The sequence below is a fragment of the Protopterus annectens genome, chromosome 7.part0, assembly GCF_019279795.1.
Source record: "Protopterus annectens isolate FY-2018-M chromosome 7.part0, PAN1.0, whole genome shotgun sequence".
NCBI classification, from domain to species: domain Eukaryota; kingdom Metazoa; phylum Chordata; order Ceratodontiformes; family Protopteridae; genus Protopterus; species Protopterus annectens.
The window spans coordinates 1,282,777,467-1,282,800,581 of NC_056739.1; the positions used below are offsets into that span (position 1 = coordinate 1,282,777,467).

The window sequence follows — 23,115 nt, forward strand, 5'->3', positions numbered from 1 at the left end:
AGTCTGGGAAGATGATGGTACCATTGTTGGATTGTATAGTAAAATGTGTAGGAGGGGATTTATTCGTTGGGTAGAAGAGAAGTAGCTTGGTTTTGTTTGGGTTTAAGATCAGATGATGATCTGAGAGCCAGTTTTCGACTGTGGTAAAACTGAGCTGGGTTGTAGCTAATAGGTTTGCTAGAGAGTCATCGGAACATATTAGAGTTGAGTCATCTGCATACTGAATACAGGTGGCTTCAGGGATAACTGTATGGAGGTCATTTATAAAGACTGAAAAGAGAAGAGGTCCTAATATGGAGCCTTGAGGAACTCCTATGGTATTTGGTAACAGGCAAGAGAGCTTATTCTGCCACAGTACTCCTTGTTGTCTACCAGAGAGGTAGGCATGAAACCAGTCAAGAGCTGTGTTGTCAAGGTACAGGGTTTTCAGAGTGTGGAGAAGTAGCTGGTGGTTCACCATGTCGAAGGCTTTCGACAGGTCCAGAAAGAGAGCTGAGGATATTTTTTTGTTGTTCCGGTTATGGTTGATTTTATCGGTAAAAGAGAGGAGGGCAGTGGTCGTGCTGTGATGAGGTCTAAATCCATGTTGAGAGTTGGTCAGTAGTTTATTCTGGGTGAGATAGTACATTAGTTGTTTGTGCACACACTTTTCCATGATTTTGGCAAGTGGTGACAGTATGGCTATTGGCCTATAGTTCGATAGTTCTGTGGATGAGCTACCTTTATGGAGTGGTATAACATAGGGTATTTTCCATACTGAGGAGATTGTGGCCTCTGTTATGGTTCTATTGATTAGGATCGAGATAGGATAGGCTATGACATCTGCAGCTATTTGCAGATATTCAGCTGGGAGTAGATCTGCAGAAAGGGTAGTTGGCTTTTGCTTCTTCAGTAGGGATCTGATAAAGGATGTGGAGACAGGCTGAAGGTTAAAGGAGAGTAGTGACTTGGGCATAGCATTTTTTAATGTGGAGCAGGGGGGAGGTAGTTGGTTGGCTAAGGACTGAATAGTCTCGGTAAAGAAAGTATTAAAGGTATTTGCTACTTCTTCTGGGCTTTTACCACATAATGTCCCAGGGGTGGGAGTGGAGGATTTACCTGGATGGAGAAGATTATTTAAACCTGCCCAGAACTTCTGAGGGTTGTTTTGGTGTTTATGTTGCAGATGGCAGAAGTAGTTTTTTTTGTCAAGTGTGATGGCTTTTTTAGTCTCATTTCTTAGTTGTTGGAATTTAATGCGATCTAGGGGTAACTTGGTAGTGCGCCATTTGTCCCATGCTTTATCTCTAAGTGTTATTTTTGATTTGGACTCTGTTGTTAGCCAGGGTGCTATTCGTATTTTAGTTCTGATTGACCGTTTTGGAGCCTGAGAGTCAAGTATGTTAAGAAATGTGTCATTAAAGAGAGTCACTGCCTCGTCTAGGGGAAGGTACTTTAGCTTTGACCAGTTACAGGATTTGAGTTCCATTTGAAATTTTGTAGGCTCAAAATTTTTCTTGTTTCTGATGGACCTATAAATGGGCAGTCTAGCGCTGATGGTTTTGTCTTTCATTATGTATGCGACCAGGTGATCACTAAGATCATTGGGGAGAGTCCCAGACATATACTTATGGGGGTGACTATTGGTGAGTATCCAATCAAGAATACTCTGTTTTTGGTTAGAATTTCCTGTTCTGGTGGTGGAGGATATGATCTGTGAGAATCCATGGAAGTTTATAAAGATGGGGTTGGAGTGTGAAGAACATTGGTTCCAGTCAATGTTAACATCGCCTAGAACAATAGTTTCTTGATGGTAGTTGTTAGCTATCCAGTTAAGAATGTTCTCCATTGTTTCTGAATTGTTCCCAGGGGGGATAAAGATCTCAATTAGATTTATGCTTTTTTGATTGTTTAGTTGTAGTTTTAGAGCTAATAATTCAGCATTGGAGACCTGGGGTGGTTGAATGGGATTAATTATGATGTTAAGTGTGCTTTTGTATAGGACAGCTATCCCACCTCCCCTTTTCTTTATGCGATCAACCCTGAGTATGTTGTACCCGGGTGGCAGGATCTCATTATTTTTGGTTGATGGCTTAAGCCAGGTTTCTGACAGACACATTATGTCAGGGAGGTAAGTTGCTAACACGGCATGTAGGTTATGTACCTTGTTGCTTATGCTTCTTATGTTTAGGTGGCAAATTAGAAGGGAGTTGGACGACCTGTGGGAGAATGGTGGGCTGGTAGAGTCTGAAGTAGAGGATGGGCCTGGGTTAGGGTGGATGTCACCGTCTTTAGTAATATTTTTTCTCAGGTAAGCTAATAGTCTCAAGAGTTTAATTAATAGTTTTAGACCATATTTGGATTTTAGGGTTTTTAGGTACAATTTATTAAGATACAGGTTGTTGGAATTTGTTGTTTTAGAGGATGTATAGAAAGGGGAGAGTTCAGCAATAAGCAGAGGTGAGGGGGTACTGGTTTGATGTTTAGGATAGTGGAAGCCTAAGAATAGCTGATCTTCATAGCTAGTTAGGACATATGGTATAATTATGAGTGGCAGGATGAGGGGGATAATTTTAAGGGTTGCCTTTGACATGGCGGGTGGGATGGTATTCTTTGCCTAAGGGTGATAGTAAATACTTTAGAGGAGTGTTAGTGGTTAATTTTTAAAGTGGTGGAAGGGGGAGGGAGATGATAGTGAGGTAGCTATGGATGGTTGGAAAGGTAGTGGAGGTGTGGCTTTATAGCTATAAATGTGGGAGTGGTGGGGGCGGGTGGGATATGGGGGCAGGGTGGAGCACGGAGCGAGCCTGAGCGAAGCGAGGGCGAAGCAGAGCGGGGCTAAACCTGCTCAGACTTTAAACCTGCCAAAGACTTTCGAGGGCCAGTGAATAGAGTGAGTTAAGTGAATAAAGTATGTGAGTAAAGGAACCTTTTTTCACCAATATGGTTCACTAAGCTTTAGACTATTCCCTCTCTCTATTGTACATGCAGGTTATAATTTCTGCTGGTATTATCAAAGGGAGTTGATTTATTTGGCTAGGATTGTGTGGTGTACTGCTGTGTTTAGAACCCAGTATGCTTGCTTTAACTGAGATAAATATAAGATTTATTTCTACTTTATTACAGATAATTATTAACCTTGGTCAAGCTTTATGTTTGTAGTGGGACTGAGGAGTTGAGCCTGTCCGTGCGTTCGCACCAAGTATAGCGACCTTCCTTAAAGCGGGATTTAGAATTTGTAGCCAAGCGGGGAATTACAGGACAGTACCTGAGTGGAGATACAATGCAATAACACAGTCTTATTTTAGAGAGCTACTATCACATTAGTACAGTTTAAATTTATCATACAGTTAAATAGCTAACAAGTTACAGCATAGTATTTCTACAGAGAGTGTTTCAGTAGTTAGTTCAATAGCAGCTAGAATGTGATAACAGTGTCCCTTATATACAAGAATATTGCTACTCAGTTGTTAAGCAAGTCAGCATAGAAGTTTGCCCTCCACATTATACCTCAATTCTATTAACATTTATCAACAGGCAGCTAGTCAAGTAATTTTAGTATGTTTAGCCCACAGATAGGAATATTCGCAGTAATTTAATTGAACAATGAACGACAACTGACCGCACTTAAATGGTGCGTTTTAGCTGTGTATCACCGCTCAAACATGCCCTTATAACAGTTAAGCCAGTTTTAAGAAATACAGACCCTAGCAGTGCAGCCAAGAATATATTCACAGGAATATTTGCTCAGTTGCTAATGAGAATTTAAACACATGTGAACAAGTGAATACTCTTTTCCCAGGGACTTTTACACCTTACAAGTTATTGGCGTTCGCGTCCTTACAACACGCTGTCGCCCAGAGAATACCATATGCAGGAGTCTAATTTGCTGCTTTCTCAGTGAAAAGAAATCAAAGGCTCTAGCAGCTAACCAACAGTATAATCTCCTCTAGCAGTCGCTAAGAGATATTTACAGAAATAGACATGTAAACTAACAGCAATTACATACCCTGTTTTTTGAGCAGCCGACTAGGTTCAGGAACACAGCAGTATTGAAAAATGGCGGAATCTGCAGGGGGATAAATAAGCTCACCTACGTCGGAGGAGGGAGGGAGGAGTTATAAGGCAGGAGACTCCTAGACCAGGCTAAACCTGCCTCAGACTTTAAACCTGCCTCAGACTTTCGAGGGCCAATGAATAGAGTGAGTTAAGTGAATAAAGTATGTGAGTAAAGGAACCTTTTTTCACCAATATGGTTCACTAAGCATCAGACTATTCCCTCTCTCTATTGTACATGCAGGTTACAATTTCTGCTGGTATTATCAAAGGGAGTTGATTTATTTGGCTAGGATTGTGTGGTTTACTGCTGTGTTTAGAACCCAGTATGCTTGCTTTAACTGAGATAAATATAAGATTTATTTCTACTTTATTACAGATAAGTGTTAACCTTGGTCAAGCTTTATGTTTGTAGTAGGACTGAGGAGTTGAGCCTGTCCGTGCGTTCGCACCAAGTATAGCGACCTTCCTTAAAGCAGGATTTAGAATTTGTAGCCAAGCGGGGAATTACAGGACAGTACCTTGGTCAAGCTTTATGTTTGTAGTGGGACTGAGGAGTTGAGCCTGTCCGTGCGTTCGCACCAAGTATAGCGACCTTCCTTAAAGCAGGATTTAGAATTTGTAGCCAAGCGGGGAATTACAGGACAGTACCCTGTTTTTTGAGCAGCTGACTAGGTTCAGGAACACAGCAGAATCTTCATGTTCTGACTGATTATTAAGAACGACTGGTCATCATGTATTTTATACCTACAGCAACTGTCACTTATCATGTGAACATGATTAAACAAGACAAGGAGGCTGATCCAGTAAAAACTGAGACTCAAGAAAGGCAACACTGCACTTCAAAAATTAGGCCATTTTTACCATGCTGATACTGTCCTACCTGATTTTACATTTGTAATATTCTTTCTGAGTTTTAGTTGACAATATATGCACACTTTGTGCATGTGTGCCGATGTGCGTGCATGTGTATACACAATATTATGCAGCAATGTATTTATGTTAGTAGTGTACATGAAGCATTTGTCTGCCTATTTATACAAGTGTGTTTGTGTGTAAGTGCAAGCATTTCTACTCATGGTATGCCAAAGAAACTACAGGATATCTTGCTGTCTTTGTAAAGTTAATGCAGTATGAAAGTAAACTAAATTGTTTTTGTAGGTAGAATAAAAATCAACAGTGTTTTGTAAAACACTATAAAAAGAAACAAACAAACTGTGTACTGTTGTTAACATTAGATACTTGCTTGTTCTGTGCAAGTCTGTTAAGCAAAATATGTTGTCATATGTAATTTAGTGTTCATATCAACCTTTTATTAGCTATTTTACTTGTAGTTAGATCACTTTACCAAGTTTTTTTTTCAGTGACTACATGAAAAAACAATAAACATTAACTGTTGCTTTTTTGTGACAGATCATTTGTCATATTTGTCATATTCTCAGTGTCTTACACTTGTGGAATCTTCAAGTCAGTGACTCCAAAACACATAGCATTAACAGACATTTACTATTAGTTATTAAAACATGCATTAAAGTAGATGATTTAGACAGTATTTGCAGAGCTTTATAGTTAGAAAAAGCAGCAACATTTCCTAAGTTCCCTTTTTATTTGTTTTTCTACAGCAGGCATGCAGGCTGCTATTGGCTGAAAGAAATGAGTTAGCATTTAATTAGAATACCTACCCAGTGCTAGCTGCTGAAGATTAACAAGATTTATGTAGGCTATTAAAAAAGACAAGGCCAGTGTGTGAGCTCTTGGTCAGGGCTGAACTGCATAGAAGCCTTTGGCCAGATGTCAAAAAGCACCAGTTCGCCTGGGTTTGCATTGGAGTCTGCCCAGGAAACACAGTGAAAGAGGAGTTTGTTCAAAATCTGAAGCTGCTTTCCTTCACCACCCTGTACTGTACACATTGCATAGGAAAAGCTGATACATCAGTGCTCTAAATGAAATAACTGTGTCTAGCGTCTGCAGTGAAAGAGAGAGAGAGAGAGAGGGAAGGAGAGAAACAGATTCTGAAAGAAGGCTATGGCTTCTGCTTTTATGTGTGGCATGGAGGACCTGCTTTTTAGTGGAAGCCGTTTTGTGTGGAACTTGACAGTAACAACTTTAAGACGGTGGTATTCTGAGAGGCTGAGAACATGTCAGCAAATTGTAAGAACATGGTGTGGACTCAGGGACATTTATCAGGTAGGTAAACATCTTTGTAAGAAATCAGTAAGCATTGTTAACTGTTACAGTGTTTACAAATACGCAGTCCAAAGCTTTTAATGCATTTTTGGAAGGTTATTGAATATATTGCTAGTTGTTCAAAGTCTAGCTAGATTTTGTATTATTCATTTTAAGTAAAAAATGTTTAAATTACAATCATATATGTATCTGTAGCAGGCATGCAGCAGTACTTGCCATAAAAAGAGAGGATTTTCAGTGCACATTTTTGAGCATTTTAATTCTGAGTGTTACCTAGCAGATGTTTTGAAAATGTTGCCTGTAGTGAACATATGAGCAGCTCTATACATATTAGTAACAGACACAGAAGTATATTTTGAAAATAATGTGATTACAGTATTTTAATGTAAAAATGAATACAGCTTTCTAAAATATCAGTGTTTTATGCTGTAATAAGTATTAGCCATAGCCCTTTGAATGTTTATTACCACTGTAGCTGTCACCTAAAGCAGTTTCCTTGCATCTATTGATGTTGCTCAGAGGCGATGTTGTTTGTTGGTTTTCTTTTGTATTCTGCACTTGGCATATAAACTGCTATACTGAAAAGCAATAATTGTGCGGAGGAGACTTGTATATTGTACTGCTTCCAGTGTCATTTTAGATTTTTTGACATGCCTGTTACTTTTAAGTTTATTTTGTTTTTAAGAGTTGCGTGTACAACTAAGGTGTGAATGTGGAAGATAGTTTTGCTCAGATATTGTTGCAGTGACTGAGCAGTGCTTATAAATCATGTTGCCTTGTGTGCCTAATCACTTGGACAGGAGCACTGAACTTCTTTGTGAAAGTGGGTCTGTAATAGTGATTAGTGCAGAAAGAATGGCAGTATAGAATGGTATGCGGTATTCGCGTCAGTTCTACCCCGATGTTAAAGTCAAAGATGTGGAAAAAGTCCATTGCATGGAGTGGTTTCATGATGAATTCTTACAAATCTGACTAAGTTCAACATTTACCAAAAAATAAGTCATCTGTTACTGTTGAACAGGAGGTTAGCAACCTGAAATTATGTGATTCTCAGTCACAGAATAATCTTAAATACAGATAAAAGCCATACATTTCTTTATTAAATGTGTAACCCAGCCCTTCATTTTACTTCCTTTCCATTTCTGTTTCTCCTCTTACCATTCTGCAGTATAATTTTCATATGTGCCACATATGCAGCCTGTCCAGGGGATTCTCTACCTATGTCCTCACCCTTCTGTTCTGTCTTTCTGCATACTGGTTTCTTTCTGCCCCTGTCTCTGTACCTGTCTTTCTCTTTCTTGCAGCCAGTGTAACCTCTGTCAAGAAAATACAGAATTGCATGATTTTCGGTGACACTAACACCAGTTTCTACTCACAAAGCTGTTTAGAATAACTTGAAATGAAGTTAGGCAAATTCAACACACATACTTATTTGTACAGTAAAATAAGGCATTTACCTTGCATTTATTTTTACTTGTTGCCCATTGCAGTTTAACATTTATTTATTATTCTAGCTTTGCCTTCCTCTAGGTTATGTAGTTCCTTATTCGCTGGATGTGTAGCTTTCTGAGATACCATGTCATAAGGGTGTGACAGTGATTCCAGAGAATTAGTGCATCTATTGCTCTGCTGAAACCAGCTGAGCTGTTCAGAAATGGATCAGCTTTAGTATGAGAGCACAGTGGACATTGGTGTTCTGTCACTTAATGAAATGCAAATAAGTTTAAAGGATATGCAGTGATCAAAGCTTAATAACAAGCATTGTTAGTCATGTCAAGTGCGCAGTCTAAAAATGGACAACATAACAGTCACACCTGCTAACAGTATTGGCAACATCTGCATTAACAGGAAGTTATTATTGCTGATAGGGGAGATCAGAGAAACTGGGAATGTGGCTACAGATTTGTGTTTAGTTGGTCAGTTTGTTTTGTAATTCCTCAGACTGTAAGTTTGTGAGGAGGCATAAGCCATCAAAGGTTAATATATCAGCTTAAAATTAGTTATTATTTGTAAAAGCATGTGCTGTCTGTAAATTTTTAAATGACACACCATCTACTTCTACTCCTATTTTTGCTGTTTTTCTGAAGTGATCAAGTGTGCCCTCTCTCTCAGGATATCTGTGAGGTTGCCACATACTGTTCTGTCAAGTCCAGATTTAGACCTAAAATAGACAAGCTACAGCTTAGGGCCTCACAGTGTAAAGGTGACTTTCTGAATTTCAGATTTTTTTTTAATTTGTTATAGTTGTGTTGTAATTTCATATACAAAGGTCTCCATTAATTAATTAATGTCCTATCAATAAATGTATTGAAACTGAATATTTTTTAAGTTCTTATGAAAAAACCTTCCCTCAGTGTCATAGGCTTATTCTTTGTTAGGACTTGCAAAATAAGGCCTCTACATCTTCCCATAGCTTGAGCCTCAAGGGCTCTAATTCCATCCCTTTATGGCAGAAAACCAGAAACAAATCTTGTATTGGAATGCTTTTTTTTCAGTGTTCTATTTTATACAAATAGCAGTATAACTAGTAGCACTAACAGTATGATTCATTAGCAGCCCGATATAGTTCTGTCTGTAATGTAATATGTGTGTATGTGCTTGTGTATGTTGTGTGCGTGTGTGTGTGTATATATATATATATATATATATATATATATATATATATATATATATATATATATATCTGGGTTCCCTACATTAGACTGACAGCAAGGAAGATCGACACGCAAAACAGTAATGCCAGAAGAACAACGAAGCAGATGACCAACAAGTCGTAATCCCGACAACGAAAACGCCGACAGGTAAGTGTGCGATAGTGAGGGACTTAGGGTTAGGGTGCGGGTAAGATAAGTGTGTGATAGTGAGGGACTTAGAGTTAGGGTGCGGGTAAGGTTAGTGTGCGATAGTGAGGGACTTAGGTTTAGTGTGCGGGTAAGGTAAGTGTGTGATAGTGAGGGACATAGGGTTAGGGTGTGGGTAGGGTGAGTGTGCGATAGTTAGGGACCTTAGTGTTAGGGAGTGGGTAAGGTGAGTGTGAGATAGTTACGGACCTTAGGGTTAGGGAACGGGTAAGGTGAGTGTGCGATAGTTACGGACCTTAGGGTTAGTGTTTGGGTTAAGGTTAGTGCATAGATAGTTTTATGTAAGGTGTAGTGTAGGTTTTTAGGTTGTTGGTGTGTTTGTGTTGTGTGTGTGTTGTGCGTAACAGTGAACTTTTTGTTTTGTTAAATGTCGGGATTGTGGTGTGTCGGGCATGTGAACTTTAGTGTTTTTGAGGTTTCGTTCTTCTGGCGTCATTGTTTTGAGTGTCGATCTTCCGAACTGTCGGTCTAACATAGGGAACCCATATATATATATATATATATATATATATATATATATATATATATGTGTGTGTGTGTGTGTGTGTATGTAGGCCTGTATTCATATACATTGAATGCACTCATCATCAACATGCTAAATGTCGATGTCTTTATGTCAGAACCATGTACATTGACAAGAAAGTACACAATGCCCCAAGAAACAGCCTTAGTGCATGCAAAAAAAAAAAAAAAAAACAACAAACAAGTAAAAGATCACTTATTTGTAGAGGTAAGTGTCCTGAATCCCTCATACACCCTCCTAATTATATATATACTAACTCCAAGATTGCACAGACATGGGGTAAGGGCATATTCCCAAATCCTGGAAATTGTTTGATCTCAGATACCTGTTGACCAGCTGTTATTTGATCATAAACTGTCAATTAAACAGTTGTCAACTAAACATACTCAACCAATGCAATGGAATATATATGTATGTGTGTGTGTGCGTGTGTATATCTATCTATATATATATATATATATATATATATATATATATATATATATATATAATATTTACACACGCACACACATACATGCATCCATACACACAATATATATATATATATATATATATATATATATATATATATGGAGAGAGAGAGAGTGAGTGAGAAAGATTCTTAGGTAAGTACTAGGCTAGCTGCCCTTGTAGGCCATTATAAGCCTAGCCAGTTTCCCTTTTCGTTCTTGAAATAACTTATCTCATTTGGTTAGAGATTAGCCTTATCCATCCCATGGTTGATAATTACAAAGTACCTCTAATTGGGATCATGCCATAGATAATTTGAGGGTACTCATTCATGGAGTAAAGTATTATGAGCTATCTCTGTCCATCCATAGTACAGGGGGTAGTCCCAGGGTAAATTTTCTGTTTCCCGTTTATAAATCTAAATTGTGCTTGAACATGGGCAGGGGTGAAGTTTGTTTTGTGTGGATGGGGAGTCTGTTCCACAGCAGCAATATCCTCTGCAAGATATACCTGTCCCTCCAAACCATTCTGTTGATATTGCAGAAGAGGTTTAGATCCCTAGACCAAGTATTTCTGATGCCATTTGACTTGCCTATGTACTCTAAATCTATCAGTAATGGGTCGGAAGATTCATTATATGCCAGACACAGGTCACCTCTTAGCAGTCTGTAAGATACCGAGTGTCAGGCTATGAGTCAGTCCATGCAGGACATGTTTTTTAGGCCTTGTATCCTTTTAATAAGGTATGACTGTGAGGATTCCAGTTGTTGCATGCGTCTGGAAAGATGCATGCAAAAGGAAGCATTTTATTCAATGATTGGAATAATAAGGTATGAGTAAAGGGAGACAATGATATCCCTAGATCTAAACACAATCCCTTTGTTGATAAACTGTGCAGTATAGAAGGTCTTTCTTCTAGCAGTAGATACTTGTTGGTCAAAAGTTGGGTCACTGTCCATGTAAGTTCACAAATTCTGAACAACTGGGTCAGCTGTTATTTAAACATATGTGTATGTTTGTATATTTTTATGTACACACTTTTGCGTATGTGCATATTTATATATATATATATATATATATATATATATATATATATATATATATATACAGATATATATATATATATATATATATATATATATATATATATATATATAGATATATATATGTGTGTGTGTGTATGTGTGTGTGAGACATTTTGGAATTTTTGAGGTTGAGTTATTAGATTGCTAGTACACAAACATATCTGGTATTTCAGGAGTAAAAAACAAGTTGCATGATGACAACTGAGAATTTGACAAAGCTTTAAGACATGTTCGAATGTATATACCCCTGCAGTACCATATGTTGTGCTTATCTACCTCTTCACTTCAACATCTTCCATTTATGTATTTTTCTTGTTTTTCGCTTACTTGCTGGGACAGAGTGAGCTAGGAGCATTTTAAGCCCCTCCCTAATATGAGATTAGACCACGAAATCGGTGTACTATCCAGTTGCCTTTTCATTTTAATCTGGAAACGTTTTTCTTGAAAGCCTGAAGGTACATTCAATCCATTTCATAACTCTTAACTTCCTTGTTCAAGAGTCAGGAACAGCTCCAAAAATAATGAGGGACAAAGACCCAGAATAAGAGATCATCATCATCATCTTCTTTCGGCTGTTCCCGTTAGGGGTCGCCACAGCAGATCACCTCTTTCCATTTCTTCCTGTCGTCTGCATCTTGCTCTGTCACACCAACCACCTGCATGTCCTCTCTCACCACATCCATAAACCTTATCTTAGGCCTTCCTCTTTTCCTGTTACCTGGTAGCTTCATTCTTAGCATCTTTTTCCCAATATACTCAGCATCCCTCCTCAGCACATGTCCAAACCAACGTAATCGTGCCTCTTCGGCTTTGTCTCCAAACCTTCCAACCTGGGCTGACCCTCTAATATACTTATTCCTAATCCTGTCCACCCTCGTCACACCCAGTGCAAATCTTAACATCTTTAATTCTGCCACATCCAGCTCAAACTCCTGCCTTTTTGTCAGTGCCACTGTCTCCAACCCATATAACATAGCTGGTCTCACTACCCTCTTGTAGACCTTCCCTTTCACTCTTACAGGTACTCATCTGTCACAAATCCAGACACTCTTCTCCACCCACTCCATCCTGCCTGTATTCTCTTCTTCGCTTCTCTTCCACACTCACCGTTACTCTGAACTATTGACCCCAAGTATTTAAACTCATCCGCCTTCGCCATCTCTACTCCTTGCATCCTCACCATTCCTCTATCCTCCCTCTCATTCACACACATATATTCTGTCTTAGTCCTGCTGACCTTCATTCCTCTTCTCTCTAGAGCATATCTCCATCTCTCCAGGGTCTCCTCCACCTGTTCATACTCTCACTACAGATCACAATGTCATCTGCAAACATCATAGTCCACGGGGACTCCTGTCTGATCTCGTCTGTCAACCTGTCCGTCACCATTGCAAATAAAAAAGGGCTCAGAGCTGATCCTTGATGTAACCCCACCTCCACCTTAAACGCATCCGTCACTCCCACCACAGACCTCACCGCTGTCACACTACCCTCGTACATATCCTGTACCACTCTTACATACTTTTCTGACACTCCTGACTTCCTCATACAGTACCACAACTCCTTTCTAGGCACCCTGTCATATGCTTTCTCTAAGTCTACAAAAACACAATGCAACTCCTTCCGACATTCTCTGTACTTCTCCATCAACACTCTCAGAGCAAAGATCGCATCTGTAGTGCTCTTTCCTGGCATGAAACCATACTGCTGATCACTAATCATCACGTCCCTTCTTAACCTTGCTTCCACTACTCTTTCCCATAACTTCATGCTGTGACTGATCAATTTTATCCCTCTGTAGTTACTACAGCTCTGCACATCACCCTTATTCTTAAAAATCGGTACCAAAACACTTTTTCTCCATTCCTCAGGCATCCTCTCACTTTCCAAGATTTCATTAAACAATCTGGTTAAAAACTCCACTACCATTTCACCTTCCTTCTGTCCATCATATCAGCTAGCTCTCTCCCTATACCAGTCATGCTGCCAACATTCAAAGTTCCGACCCTCACTACCACAGTCCTAGCCTTTCTCCTCTCCTCCTACCTTCGGCCATGTCTTCCGCCTCTTCTCCTCCTTCGGCCAACAGTAGCCCAATTTCCGCCAGAACCCTGTAGGCTAAACACCTCCATGCTTCCACAGGTATGTCATCTGGGCCAACAGCCTTTCAATTCTTCATTCACTTCATAGCTATCCTTACTTCCTCCTTGCTAATCCATTGTACTTCATGATTCACTATCCCTACATCATCCAACCTTCTCTCCCTCTCATTCTCTTCATTCATCAACCCCTCAAAGTACTCTTTCCATCTCCTCAACACACACTTCTCACTTGTGAGTATGTTTCCCTCATTATCCTTTATCACCTTTACCTGCTGCACATCTTTCCTAGCTCGGTCTCTCTGTCTAGCCAATTGGTACAGGTCCTTTTCTCCCTCCTTAGTGCCCAACCTTTCATACAACTCTTCATATGCCTTATCCTTAGCCTTCGCCACCTCTCTCTTTGCCATGCACCTTATCTCCTTATACTCCTGTCTACTTTCTTCATCTCTCTGACAATCCCACTTCTTCTTTGCCAACCTCTTTCTCTGTATAGTTCACAAACACATACCAACACTTTACCAATTTTCTTTTATTTACGATCTGGTACCTCGGCCTTTCGCCTTCAAAGGATCATCTTTCTCTGTATACTCTCCTGTACTTCCTCATTCCACCACCATGTCTCCTTGTCGTCCTTCCTCTGTCCAGATGTGATACCAAGCACCTTTCTAGCCGTCTCCCTTACTAGCTCTGTTGTAGTTACTCAGCTATTTGGTAACTCATCACTGCCACCCAGTGCCTGCCTTAACTCATCCCTGAACTCCACCTCACAATTACCCTTTTTCAATTTCCACCACTTGATCCTTGGTGCTGCCCTCACACTCCTCCTCATCTTCTTGATAACCAACGTCATCCTACAAACCACTATCCTATGCTGCCTAACAACACTTTCTCCGGTCACCACTTTACAGTCTCCAATCTCCTTCAAACTGGCCCTCCTACATAAGGATATAATCCACCTGTGTGCATCTTCCTCCACTCTTGTATGTCACCCTATGCTCCTCCCTCTTGTTAAAATATATATTCACCACAGCCATGTCCATCCTTTTCGCAAAATCCACTACCATCTGACCTTCTGCATTCCTCTGTTTAACACCATACCTACCCATCACTTCCTCATCCCCTCTGTTCCCTTCATCAACATGCCCATTGAAATCTGCTCCAATCACTACTCTCTCACCCTTGGGTACAGTCATCACCACTTCATCCAATTCACTCCAAAATTTTTCTTTCTCATCCATTGCACACCCAACTTGTGGAGCATATGCACTAACAACATTCATCATTACACCATCAATTTCCAGCTTCATAAACATCACTCTATCCAACACTCTTTTCACCTCCAAAACACTCTCAGCATACTGTTCCTTCAGAATAACTCCTACGCCATTTCACCTCCCATCCACACCATGATAAAACAATTTGAACCCACCTCCGATACACCTAGCCTTACTCCCCTTCCATCTGGTCTCTTGCACACACAATATACCAACCTTCCTTCTGTCCATCATATCAGCTATCTCTCCCTATACCAGTCATACTGCCAACATTCAAAGTTCCGACCCTCACTACCACAGTCCTAGCCCTTCTCCTCTCCTCCTGCCTTCGGCCATGTCTTCCGCCTCTTCTCCTCCTTCGGCCAACAGTAGCCCAATTTCTGCCAGCACCCTGTAGGCTAACAGTAAGAGATAATGTTTAAATTTGTATTTTATATTACATTTGTTAACCAGGGGTGTCCGACTGAGCCGAAAACGCCTTTTTCAGCAGAGGCCCGGGGAGAAAAGCTCCACATAGAAAAATTACAGATACATTTAGTTACTTAGACATGATCAGTATACACACAAATTACAAAAGACATGTTTTTACAGTGGTATGCAGCACATCAACAGTTACAGTGGGGAGAACAAACAAAACAATATTAATTTAAAAATAAAGGTAGTTAATAGATTTGTGGTGTACAGCTGAAATTTGGAACATAGGTAGAATACATACATAGTACACAGGTACAGTACAGACATTGTAGATTAGCCAGTGTTTGTGAGTAAGAATGAAAACTATTTTCAAGTACTCTAGGTTTAGTATGTGTACCTTATCCGCTTTCACTAGCCTGGGGAGCAATTATGGCACTGCCATCTTTGCTTGAGATGTTGCCTGATGAGGTCTTTAAAGGAGGCTTTGGATGATGTGTTTTGAATGCTAGTGGGGACAGAGTTCCATTTTTTAGCCATTGAACTACTATATAGTGCATCTCCAAAGCTATTGTAGCTATTGGTGACTTCTGGTAATAGTTTGCTTGATGATCTAAGAGGCCTTTTGGCTGAGTGATGTTGTACTAGGTTTTTGAGGGCAGGACACTTACTGGGAGATAACAGATCGAATGACAGAGGCAGAGCTGATTGTAGGTTAGGAGGATGGGCAGTTCAAGCCAGTGGAGCTGTCTCAAAGCAGTACAGTGATGAGTTCTATATGAGCAATTTGCAGCAAAGCGGGCAATTCTGTTATAGCAAGCTTCCATTTTGCTTAGTTCAGTTTTGTTGAGATTAGTCAGAAAGGGAGATGCATAGAGTAGGATGGGTAGAAGTTGCGAGTGAGCAATAGCTGATCTTGTGTTGTTGGTAAGAAATGGTTTGATACGGTAGAGTGATCCCAGTTTGGCATGCACTTTTTTAATAGTTAAGTTGAGATGACTATCAAATTTTAGGTGGGAGTCTCTGATTATTCCCAATAGCTTAGCCTGTGCCACTGGAGCGATTGGAGTATCATTTGTGGAGTAGATAGTGAATTGACTGTTGTCAGTGTTTTAGAATTGGTTATAATCATAAGCTGAGTTTTCTTTGGATTGAGGATAAGTTGGGCTTTGTTAAGGTAGTTTTCAACGCCAGAGAATGCTAGTTCAGTTGTGTGCAGGAGGGTGGGAATGTTTTGTGCAGCACAGATTAAGGTAGTGTCATCTGCATACTGAATGATAGATGCATGCTGTATGGAGGTATGGAGGTCATTTGTGAAGATTGTGAATAGTAGTGGTCCAAAGATAGAACCCTGTTGGACTCCTATAGTTATGGGCAGCTGAGGAGAGAGAGACTTTTCCCATTTCACAGCTTGGTACCTGTCAGTTAAGTAGCTTTGGAACCAGGTAAGAGTGGAATTTGATAGGCGATATCAGTTTAGTTTGTTTAGCAGGATTTGGTGTGAGACTGTGTCAAATGCTTTGGACATATCCAAAAAAAGAGTTGACACCTACAGGCCTTCATTTTTGAGATGATTTACTGTGTCTGTGAAGCAGAGGAGGGCTGTAGTGGTGCTATGGGCGGGTTTGAAACCATGCTGAGTAGATGACAGGATGTTGCTGTCTAGGAGATATTTTAGCATCTGGGTATGGATGCATTTTTCTAGGATTTTGGCCAGGGGGGAGAGTAAAGCAATGGGTCTGTAGTTATTAAGTTCAGTGAAGGTCCCGCCTTTATGTATGGGTGTAACATCGGATATTTTCCAGAGTTTGGGCACATATTTTTCAACAATTGATCTGTTTATGAGAGTGGAGATTGGGATAGCAATAGCATCTGCTGTGAGTTTTAAGAAATAGCTGGGGACTGGTTGGCTGCTGTTGATGAGGTTTTTAGTTTGGAGAGCATGCTTTTGATTGAAGTGGTGGACACTGTTTTGAGGGTGAAGCTTGTATTAGTGTTATTTGTGTTGAGGGGATAGTGAGGAAGGAACTGTCCTTTGATACTAAGGATAGAATTGAGTTCACAAAGTGGGAGTTGAATTGTGTTTCGATGGGAACTTTAGTGTCAGGGGTGGTTGGTTTGGGGTAGCCTTTTGGGTGGATTTTAGTAGCTGGTTTACATTCTTCCAAAATTTGGGGGGGTTGTGTTGGTATTTAGTTTGTAATGTTGTGTTGCAGGATTTTTTGTCCTGCCTAATGCATTTTTTTGCACAGTTGCACAGTTCTTGGTACTTAGTTAGGCTTTGTGTTTCTTTGTTTTTTTGATAGTAAAGCCAGGCAGTGTCTCTGGACTTGAAGATTTGTTTGGTTTCTTTACTGAGCCAGGGGTTTGTAGAGGTTCTAACCTTGATTTTGCACAATGGAGCGACAGTGTCTAGGTGTTGTAGAAATGTTTTGTTGAAATATGCTACAGCCTGGTCAAGTGGGAGGGGTTTTAGGGGGGTCCAGTCACAGTTACAGAGTAAAGTGTTGAGGACCTCATGAGAGAATTTTTTTTGTGTTTCTAGTGGATATATAGTTAGTGGTTTTGCATATGCTTGTTCTACTACGTATAAAGTATATTATGTTGTGGTCACTTAGGGTGTCTGGGAGACTGCCTGTGTGGGGGTACAATGTGGGGTTGTTAGTTAGGACCCAGTCAAGGATAGATTCCCTTTTAGATTTTTTATCACATCTAGTTGGAATTTGGACTAGCTGCTGGTAGCCATGGAGATTTATTAGATTACTTGGTGATTCTGATATACAGGTGAACCAATCTAGGTTGAAGTCCCCCAGAATATCTTGTGAGTATGTGGAAGAACACCAGGATAAGAAGTCTTCAAGGCTTGCAGGTGTATTACCAGGTGGAATATAGATCACAATTGTGGTGATGACCTTTTTTAGGATGAAGTTGAAGTTGTGAGATAAGTATGTCCCAGTTATTGGAGGAGAGGTAGGAGTTTGGTAATTGACGTACAGTTAAGTTGGACTTGTACAGTAAAGCAGTTCCACTCCCTTTACAAAGTGGTCTGTCTTGTCTAATGATATTGTAGCCGGTAGGGAGAACTTCTGAATTAGCTATGTTTTTATTTAGCCAGGTTTCTGTTAAAGCAACTATGTCTGGAGAGTAGTGTACTATTGTGGGCTGGAGTTCAGTTATTTTATTTTTGATACTTCTAATATTAATATTTAGCATTAAAAGATGGCTGGTTTTGCTGCTGTTGTTGATTTGCCCAGGGATGAAGATAGTGGGGGTGTTATGTTTTGACATTTGTGTTGGACAGGATGGATTGGGCCTGGGTTGGGGTGGATATCCCCACTTATGGTGAGCCTGGTGTGAGAAAGTATTCTGTTTTTTTGGAGTAGGAATGAGAGCATATGTGTTTAGTTCCGAAGTGGTCCTTTATGTAGTTCTTGAACAGTTATGGGCAGATGTTATTATAATGTGCGGTGTCTGTATATTAGAGTGCATAATGTAGTGTTGTGCTACTAAGTTCAGGGATATTGCTAGAGTGATAACTTGTGGTATTATAAAGAATTATGAGAAGACAGACTAGACCTAGTTGTGTGATAGTCATGGTTATAAAGCTTAAGTTCGTTCTAGGTGGGGGAGCTGAATAGGAATTATAGGGTTGCACTATATGTGGATGGGTAAGTAGTGTGGGTGATGTAAAAAATGCCTAGTGGGAATGAGAGTGATTGGGAGTATTTTGTGTGGAGCAAGTTGGTGTGGTATAATGTGATATGACTTGAGGAGCTGTGATTGGTGGAGGTGATGTGAGGGTGAGCTGTCAGTGTGGCTGAGATTACTATAAATGTAGAGGTAGTGGGGGTGGTAGGGAATAGGGGGCAGGGCCAGGGGAGTGGAGAGAGCCCAAGTGTTAGCGAGGGCGAATGGAGCGGGGCAGTGCCCACCAAGACAAGAGTAAAAAGTAAGTATTACTTTACAAATGTTAAAATGATTCACTTAGAAAGTTAATAGAAGAACAGCTTTTGTATCAACATACATTTTCTGAACAATAAGAAGTGTGAAACTTTTAAAGTCTGTCATTATTGATTGACTGTAATCCGTAGTTGTTGTTTGTCTTTCAGCTTTTCCTGGTAAGGGGTCGCCACAGCGGAACTCTGGTCCGCTAATGAATTGCAGTAGATTTTTACGAAACACCGAGGTGCCAGCTCGATGCTCAACCTTCAATGAAGGCACACCCATTTACGCACGCATGTCTTTCAAACGCTACCCAACCGCGGGGAGGACATGCAGACTTCACACAGAAGGCACTCCCAAGCCCAGCCGAGAATCGAACGGGAGAACCTCTTGCTGTGAGGTAACAATGCTACTGCCGTACCACCGCAGCATAACCTAAATATAAACAGTAAGAGAGTTTTCAGCAGCGTTTACCATAGACATGGGAAATATATGAGGGAAAATCAGGGACAGATGACAGCTTCAATGGTAGTCTCCACTAATTAAGGACTTCTTGCATTATTTTCTCACTCACTACCTAGAAGCAACTGATTTCCTGTCTTGGATTTTCTGTCAGAACATGCATGCTGCTAAGCAGCATTAGTTACATATCCTTCCAGCTAGCTGGGTCCCTCCCAGCCTTCCTGTCATCTTAGTTAGTAGTCATTGGTAAGCTGACCACCTCCAGCAACCTGCTGGCACTAGTCCAGTCGGTTTGCAGGAGCTAGAATTCAAGGTTCAGCCCTTGAAGTTAGACTTTAAAAAAATACTACTCTTACCGTAGTGTGAGGAGAGGATAACATTAGAATCAGTGCCTGTTCCCAGGGTCCTTGCTTAGATACAATGCATGATATAGTGAGTTAGTGTGATGTGACTCTTCTATTATTGTATGGCTGCCCATCAGTCTTAACAGTGACTTTATAATATGCAACATCAAAATACCAAGTATCAGACTTGGCAATGTGATTATTAACTAGAGATCTGTAAGAGTACTTCTAGCATTCATTCACTGAATCTGCATAATTATACACAAGTTATTGTGGCCCCATTATTCCAGTTAAACTTTCCCACTGTTTCTCATGGAGTACAACTGATCCAAAAATATACCAATGTGGGATACTACCTGATAACCTCAGTGACCATCACTCAATTTATGCTATTAGAAACTATAAGAACCTTTCTGTTCCTCACTACAATGCAGTCCATAACTTACCTAGTTTCAACATCAACTCCTTCACAGGTGCACTTAAAAAAAAACTGACATCAGCTAAAATGTTTCACCCTTGATTAAGCAATAGAAACCTTTAACACAATTTTCTTAGATATTCTTCATGTGTAGCAGCCCCGAACCTCACACCTTGGCCAACTCAGAATACAAAAAAATGGTTAATTAGAAAAAGAAGTAAGAGCCAGGAAGCAGTCACACCAGAGCCAGACACCTTAGGTCTTCGAAGCCTACAGGACTCTTCAAACATCAAGTGAAAACCTTAATTAAAAAGAATAAAAAAAACTTCTATATTAACTTAAAACATGACCTCAAAGCAAACCCAAAGACTTTCAGTTAACCAAGCAAGGACACAGAGCACTGGTTTCACAGAGAGGGTGATGGAGGACTTGGCTTGGAACACTCGGTTGAGAGAGAGAGAGAGAGAGAGAGAGAGAGAGAGACAACTTTGAACTCAGTTGTGCAGCTTCTATTTAAGCAGACCTTCATGTTATTCAGAGCCTGAGATGAGGTATTATCAGTAGTATGTTTGCTCTGAATTGCAAACCATGACTTAACTGACAGTAGTAAATTGTAGGTGTACCAGCTGCATTGAATACAGTCTCATAGGAGTGAATTGCGGACCTCTCCTTGTGTAATGTACATATATTTACTTGACTTTTTTTCTATAAGAGTGCAGAGATTTCCTCATCGATCCAATGCAGAATCACTCAAACTGGTTACCATTTCATGATTTCAATTACTGGGTGATGATAAGTCTGTTTTACATATTTTATTGAAAGTTTTGCATTAGTTATGTTATTTTATCTGCTGTTCAGTTTTTAGGGGCACTCTAAACTTGATCATCCGTATTGGTCTTCTTACTATGGAACTTGTACTACAACTTCTACTGGAACTTGTGTTATGGTTGGCCCGTTATCTGTTTCAGTTTAATGTAGAGTTTTCACAATACCTTGTTACCTGATATTGAGATGGTCAATTGTAGGGTTTGAGGAATATTTCTTGTGCCATCTTAATGCCCTTGATTGAGCAGCTCTTGCAGGAGGTAAGTAAGGATGATACAGATTTGCTAGTAGAATCCTATAGCAAGGCTGTCTCTGATGTGTATATTTCATTATCCAAGGGTTTGTATGTCTCATGTCTGATGTTGCACAAGACCTTTGGTTGGACCAGGAGTACTGGGAGCTATGAGTAAGGGATACAGTTGAGAAAGAACATGAATGGAGCTCACCATATCAAGAACAAGCTTACAGTGAAGACCACATGGAGACCAATGATGGAGATTAACAAAAATAAATTGATTTTGGTTTTATATGTTATTTTTAGTCTTTGTAATTACAATCTGACCATCACCTTTGCTGACCAGTTGCACCTTTGTCCTAGCAGCCTGAGGGTTTAGCTTTCCCTCCCCTAAACTGGAGTTACCTGGTTAAACATTGGAACTTAATTACCCTCGGGTAAAGGAAGTAGAGGGAATCCCAAATTGCTGTGTCATCTTTGGGTCTTCATTATGGAATTTTTGTATGCCGTTAGTGCCTCCTTTTATTGTCCAATGTATGTGTGCCAAAAACGTAGGGCTTGTAGTGGTGGCCAAAAGATGCATGCCATGCTTTCACATGTGTGTCTGCTTTGGCTACAACACAAGTGCTGTGTGTTTGGCAAGCTACGCACATGTTGAAGTCCCCTTGCTCTATACACGTTCACCAGACCATTGCCAGGTGAGAGCAGAGCTACCAGACCATACCGTCTCTCTCTCTCTCTCTCTTCTGCAGGATAAGTGTACAAGCTTTAACCACTCACTTCTGTCTCCCATATCCATCCCCTCCAACGTCTGGGTTACAAGTCAATCCCATGTTGTTGGAGTCATATTCAGGACCTTATCCTTTTACACCATGAAGCTGACTTACCATTCAAAAATATGACATAGGAAGGCAAAGTTCTTGTCCAGTTATAACTCTCCTAGCTAATTAACTCATACATGGACTCTTTGGGACCCATGATATACCAAACTCTGTAATCATCTTTTTAGAGAGGCATTGGTAACGCCAGTCCTCAAGAAGACTTCTGTTGATCTATACAGTTTGGTTGCATTTTGTTCTCTGCAGCCTCCCTCTTATTAGTAAAGTTATTGAGAAAATGTTTTGTCCAGCCATGCTCACATCTCACATTTCATGACCTTGCCAACATGTCATTGTGATTTTAGATCTCAACTCAGCAATGAGACTGTGTACCTCTTGTTATTGACCTTTAATGGTGAGGGATAAATGGTTGTGTTCTGTCTCACTAATCCTTGAAATCTTGAGTATGTTTGACTCCATGGATCACAGTGCCTTGATTGGGCACTGTTCACCCATTTATTTAAATTGTTTATTTATGTAGTTATTTGTCAAGTAGGTGGATAGACTGGGCAACAGACTGTTTTCAGCTATAACCTGGGGTCTACAGTGTAAAATAATATAGGGAAAAATTAATCGGGTAATTGCATAATTATATAGCATAATGTGGGTGTAATATAGGGTATATTTTAACGAACATCGTATTTTTTTTTTTTTTTTATAAAAATACTCTTTATTATTTTGTAACAAAAGATCTCAAACACAATAAACAAGCAAACAAGGCCAACTTAACAGATTAACTATATACACTTATACATTGCCCATAAGAAAACTTAACAAAGAAGAGAAATTGAAACACCATCATATATGAAATAACAAAATTCAGAAGAAGGAAAAAAAAAAAAAACAATAAAGTTGTCCGAACATAGTAATTCTAATGTACACAGTAGTGACTTTTCAAAGTTATTGCTTCATTCTTCTAACACAGATTAACTTTTGATTTTTTCCACAGCACATGAGATCTTTCATGCACAGTTCTTGAAGGATTTGCCTCTTGCCTCTTGGATTATGCCCAGTGGGTCATTTCACCTGTTAATTCTTTTGGTAATTACATGTGAGGTGCACAGAGCTTGAGTTTGCCTCCAT

At 39.9% G+C, this 23,115-nt stretch overlaps 1 protein-coding gene across 2 annotated transcripts in view; it reads left to right on the forward strand.

Moving 5' to 3' along the window:
• The window catches only part of FRMD4B (FERM domain containing 4B), a 2,055,076-nt gene that overhangs the window by 133,635 nt on the left and 1,898,326 nt on the right, over window positions 1-23,115 (forward strand). Inside the window, exon 1 of one of the 2 annotated variants that reach the window (XM_044077900.1) lies at window positions 5,968-6,222. The exons of the other annotated variant lie outside the window; for it this stretch is intronic. Coding sequence (XP_043933835.1) covers window positions 6,061-6,222 — 162 coding nt within the window. The 5' untranslated portion in view covers window positions 5,968-6,060. Of the gene's footprint in view, window positions 1-5,967; window positions 6,223-23,115 lie in introns of those variants that run through there. 2 annotated transcript variants of the gene reach the window in all.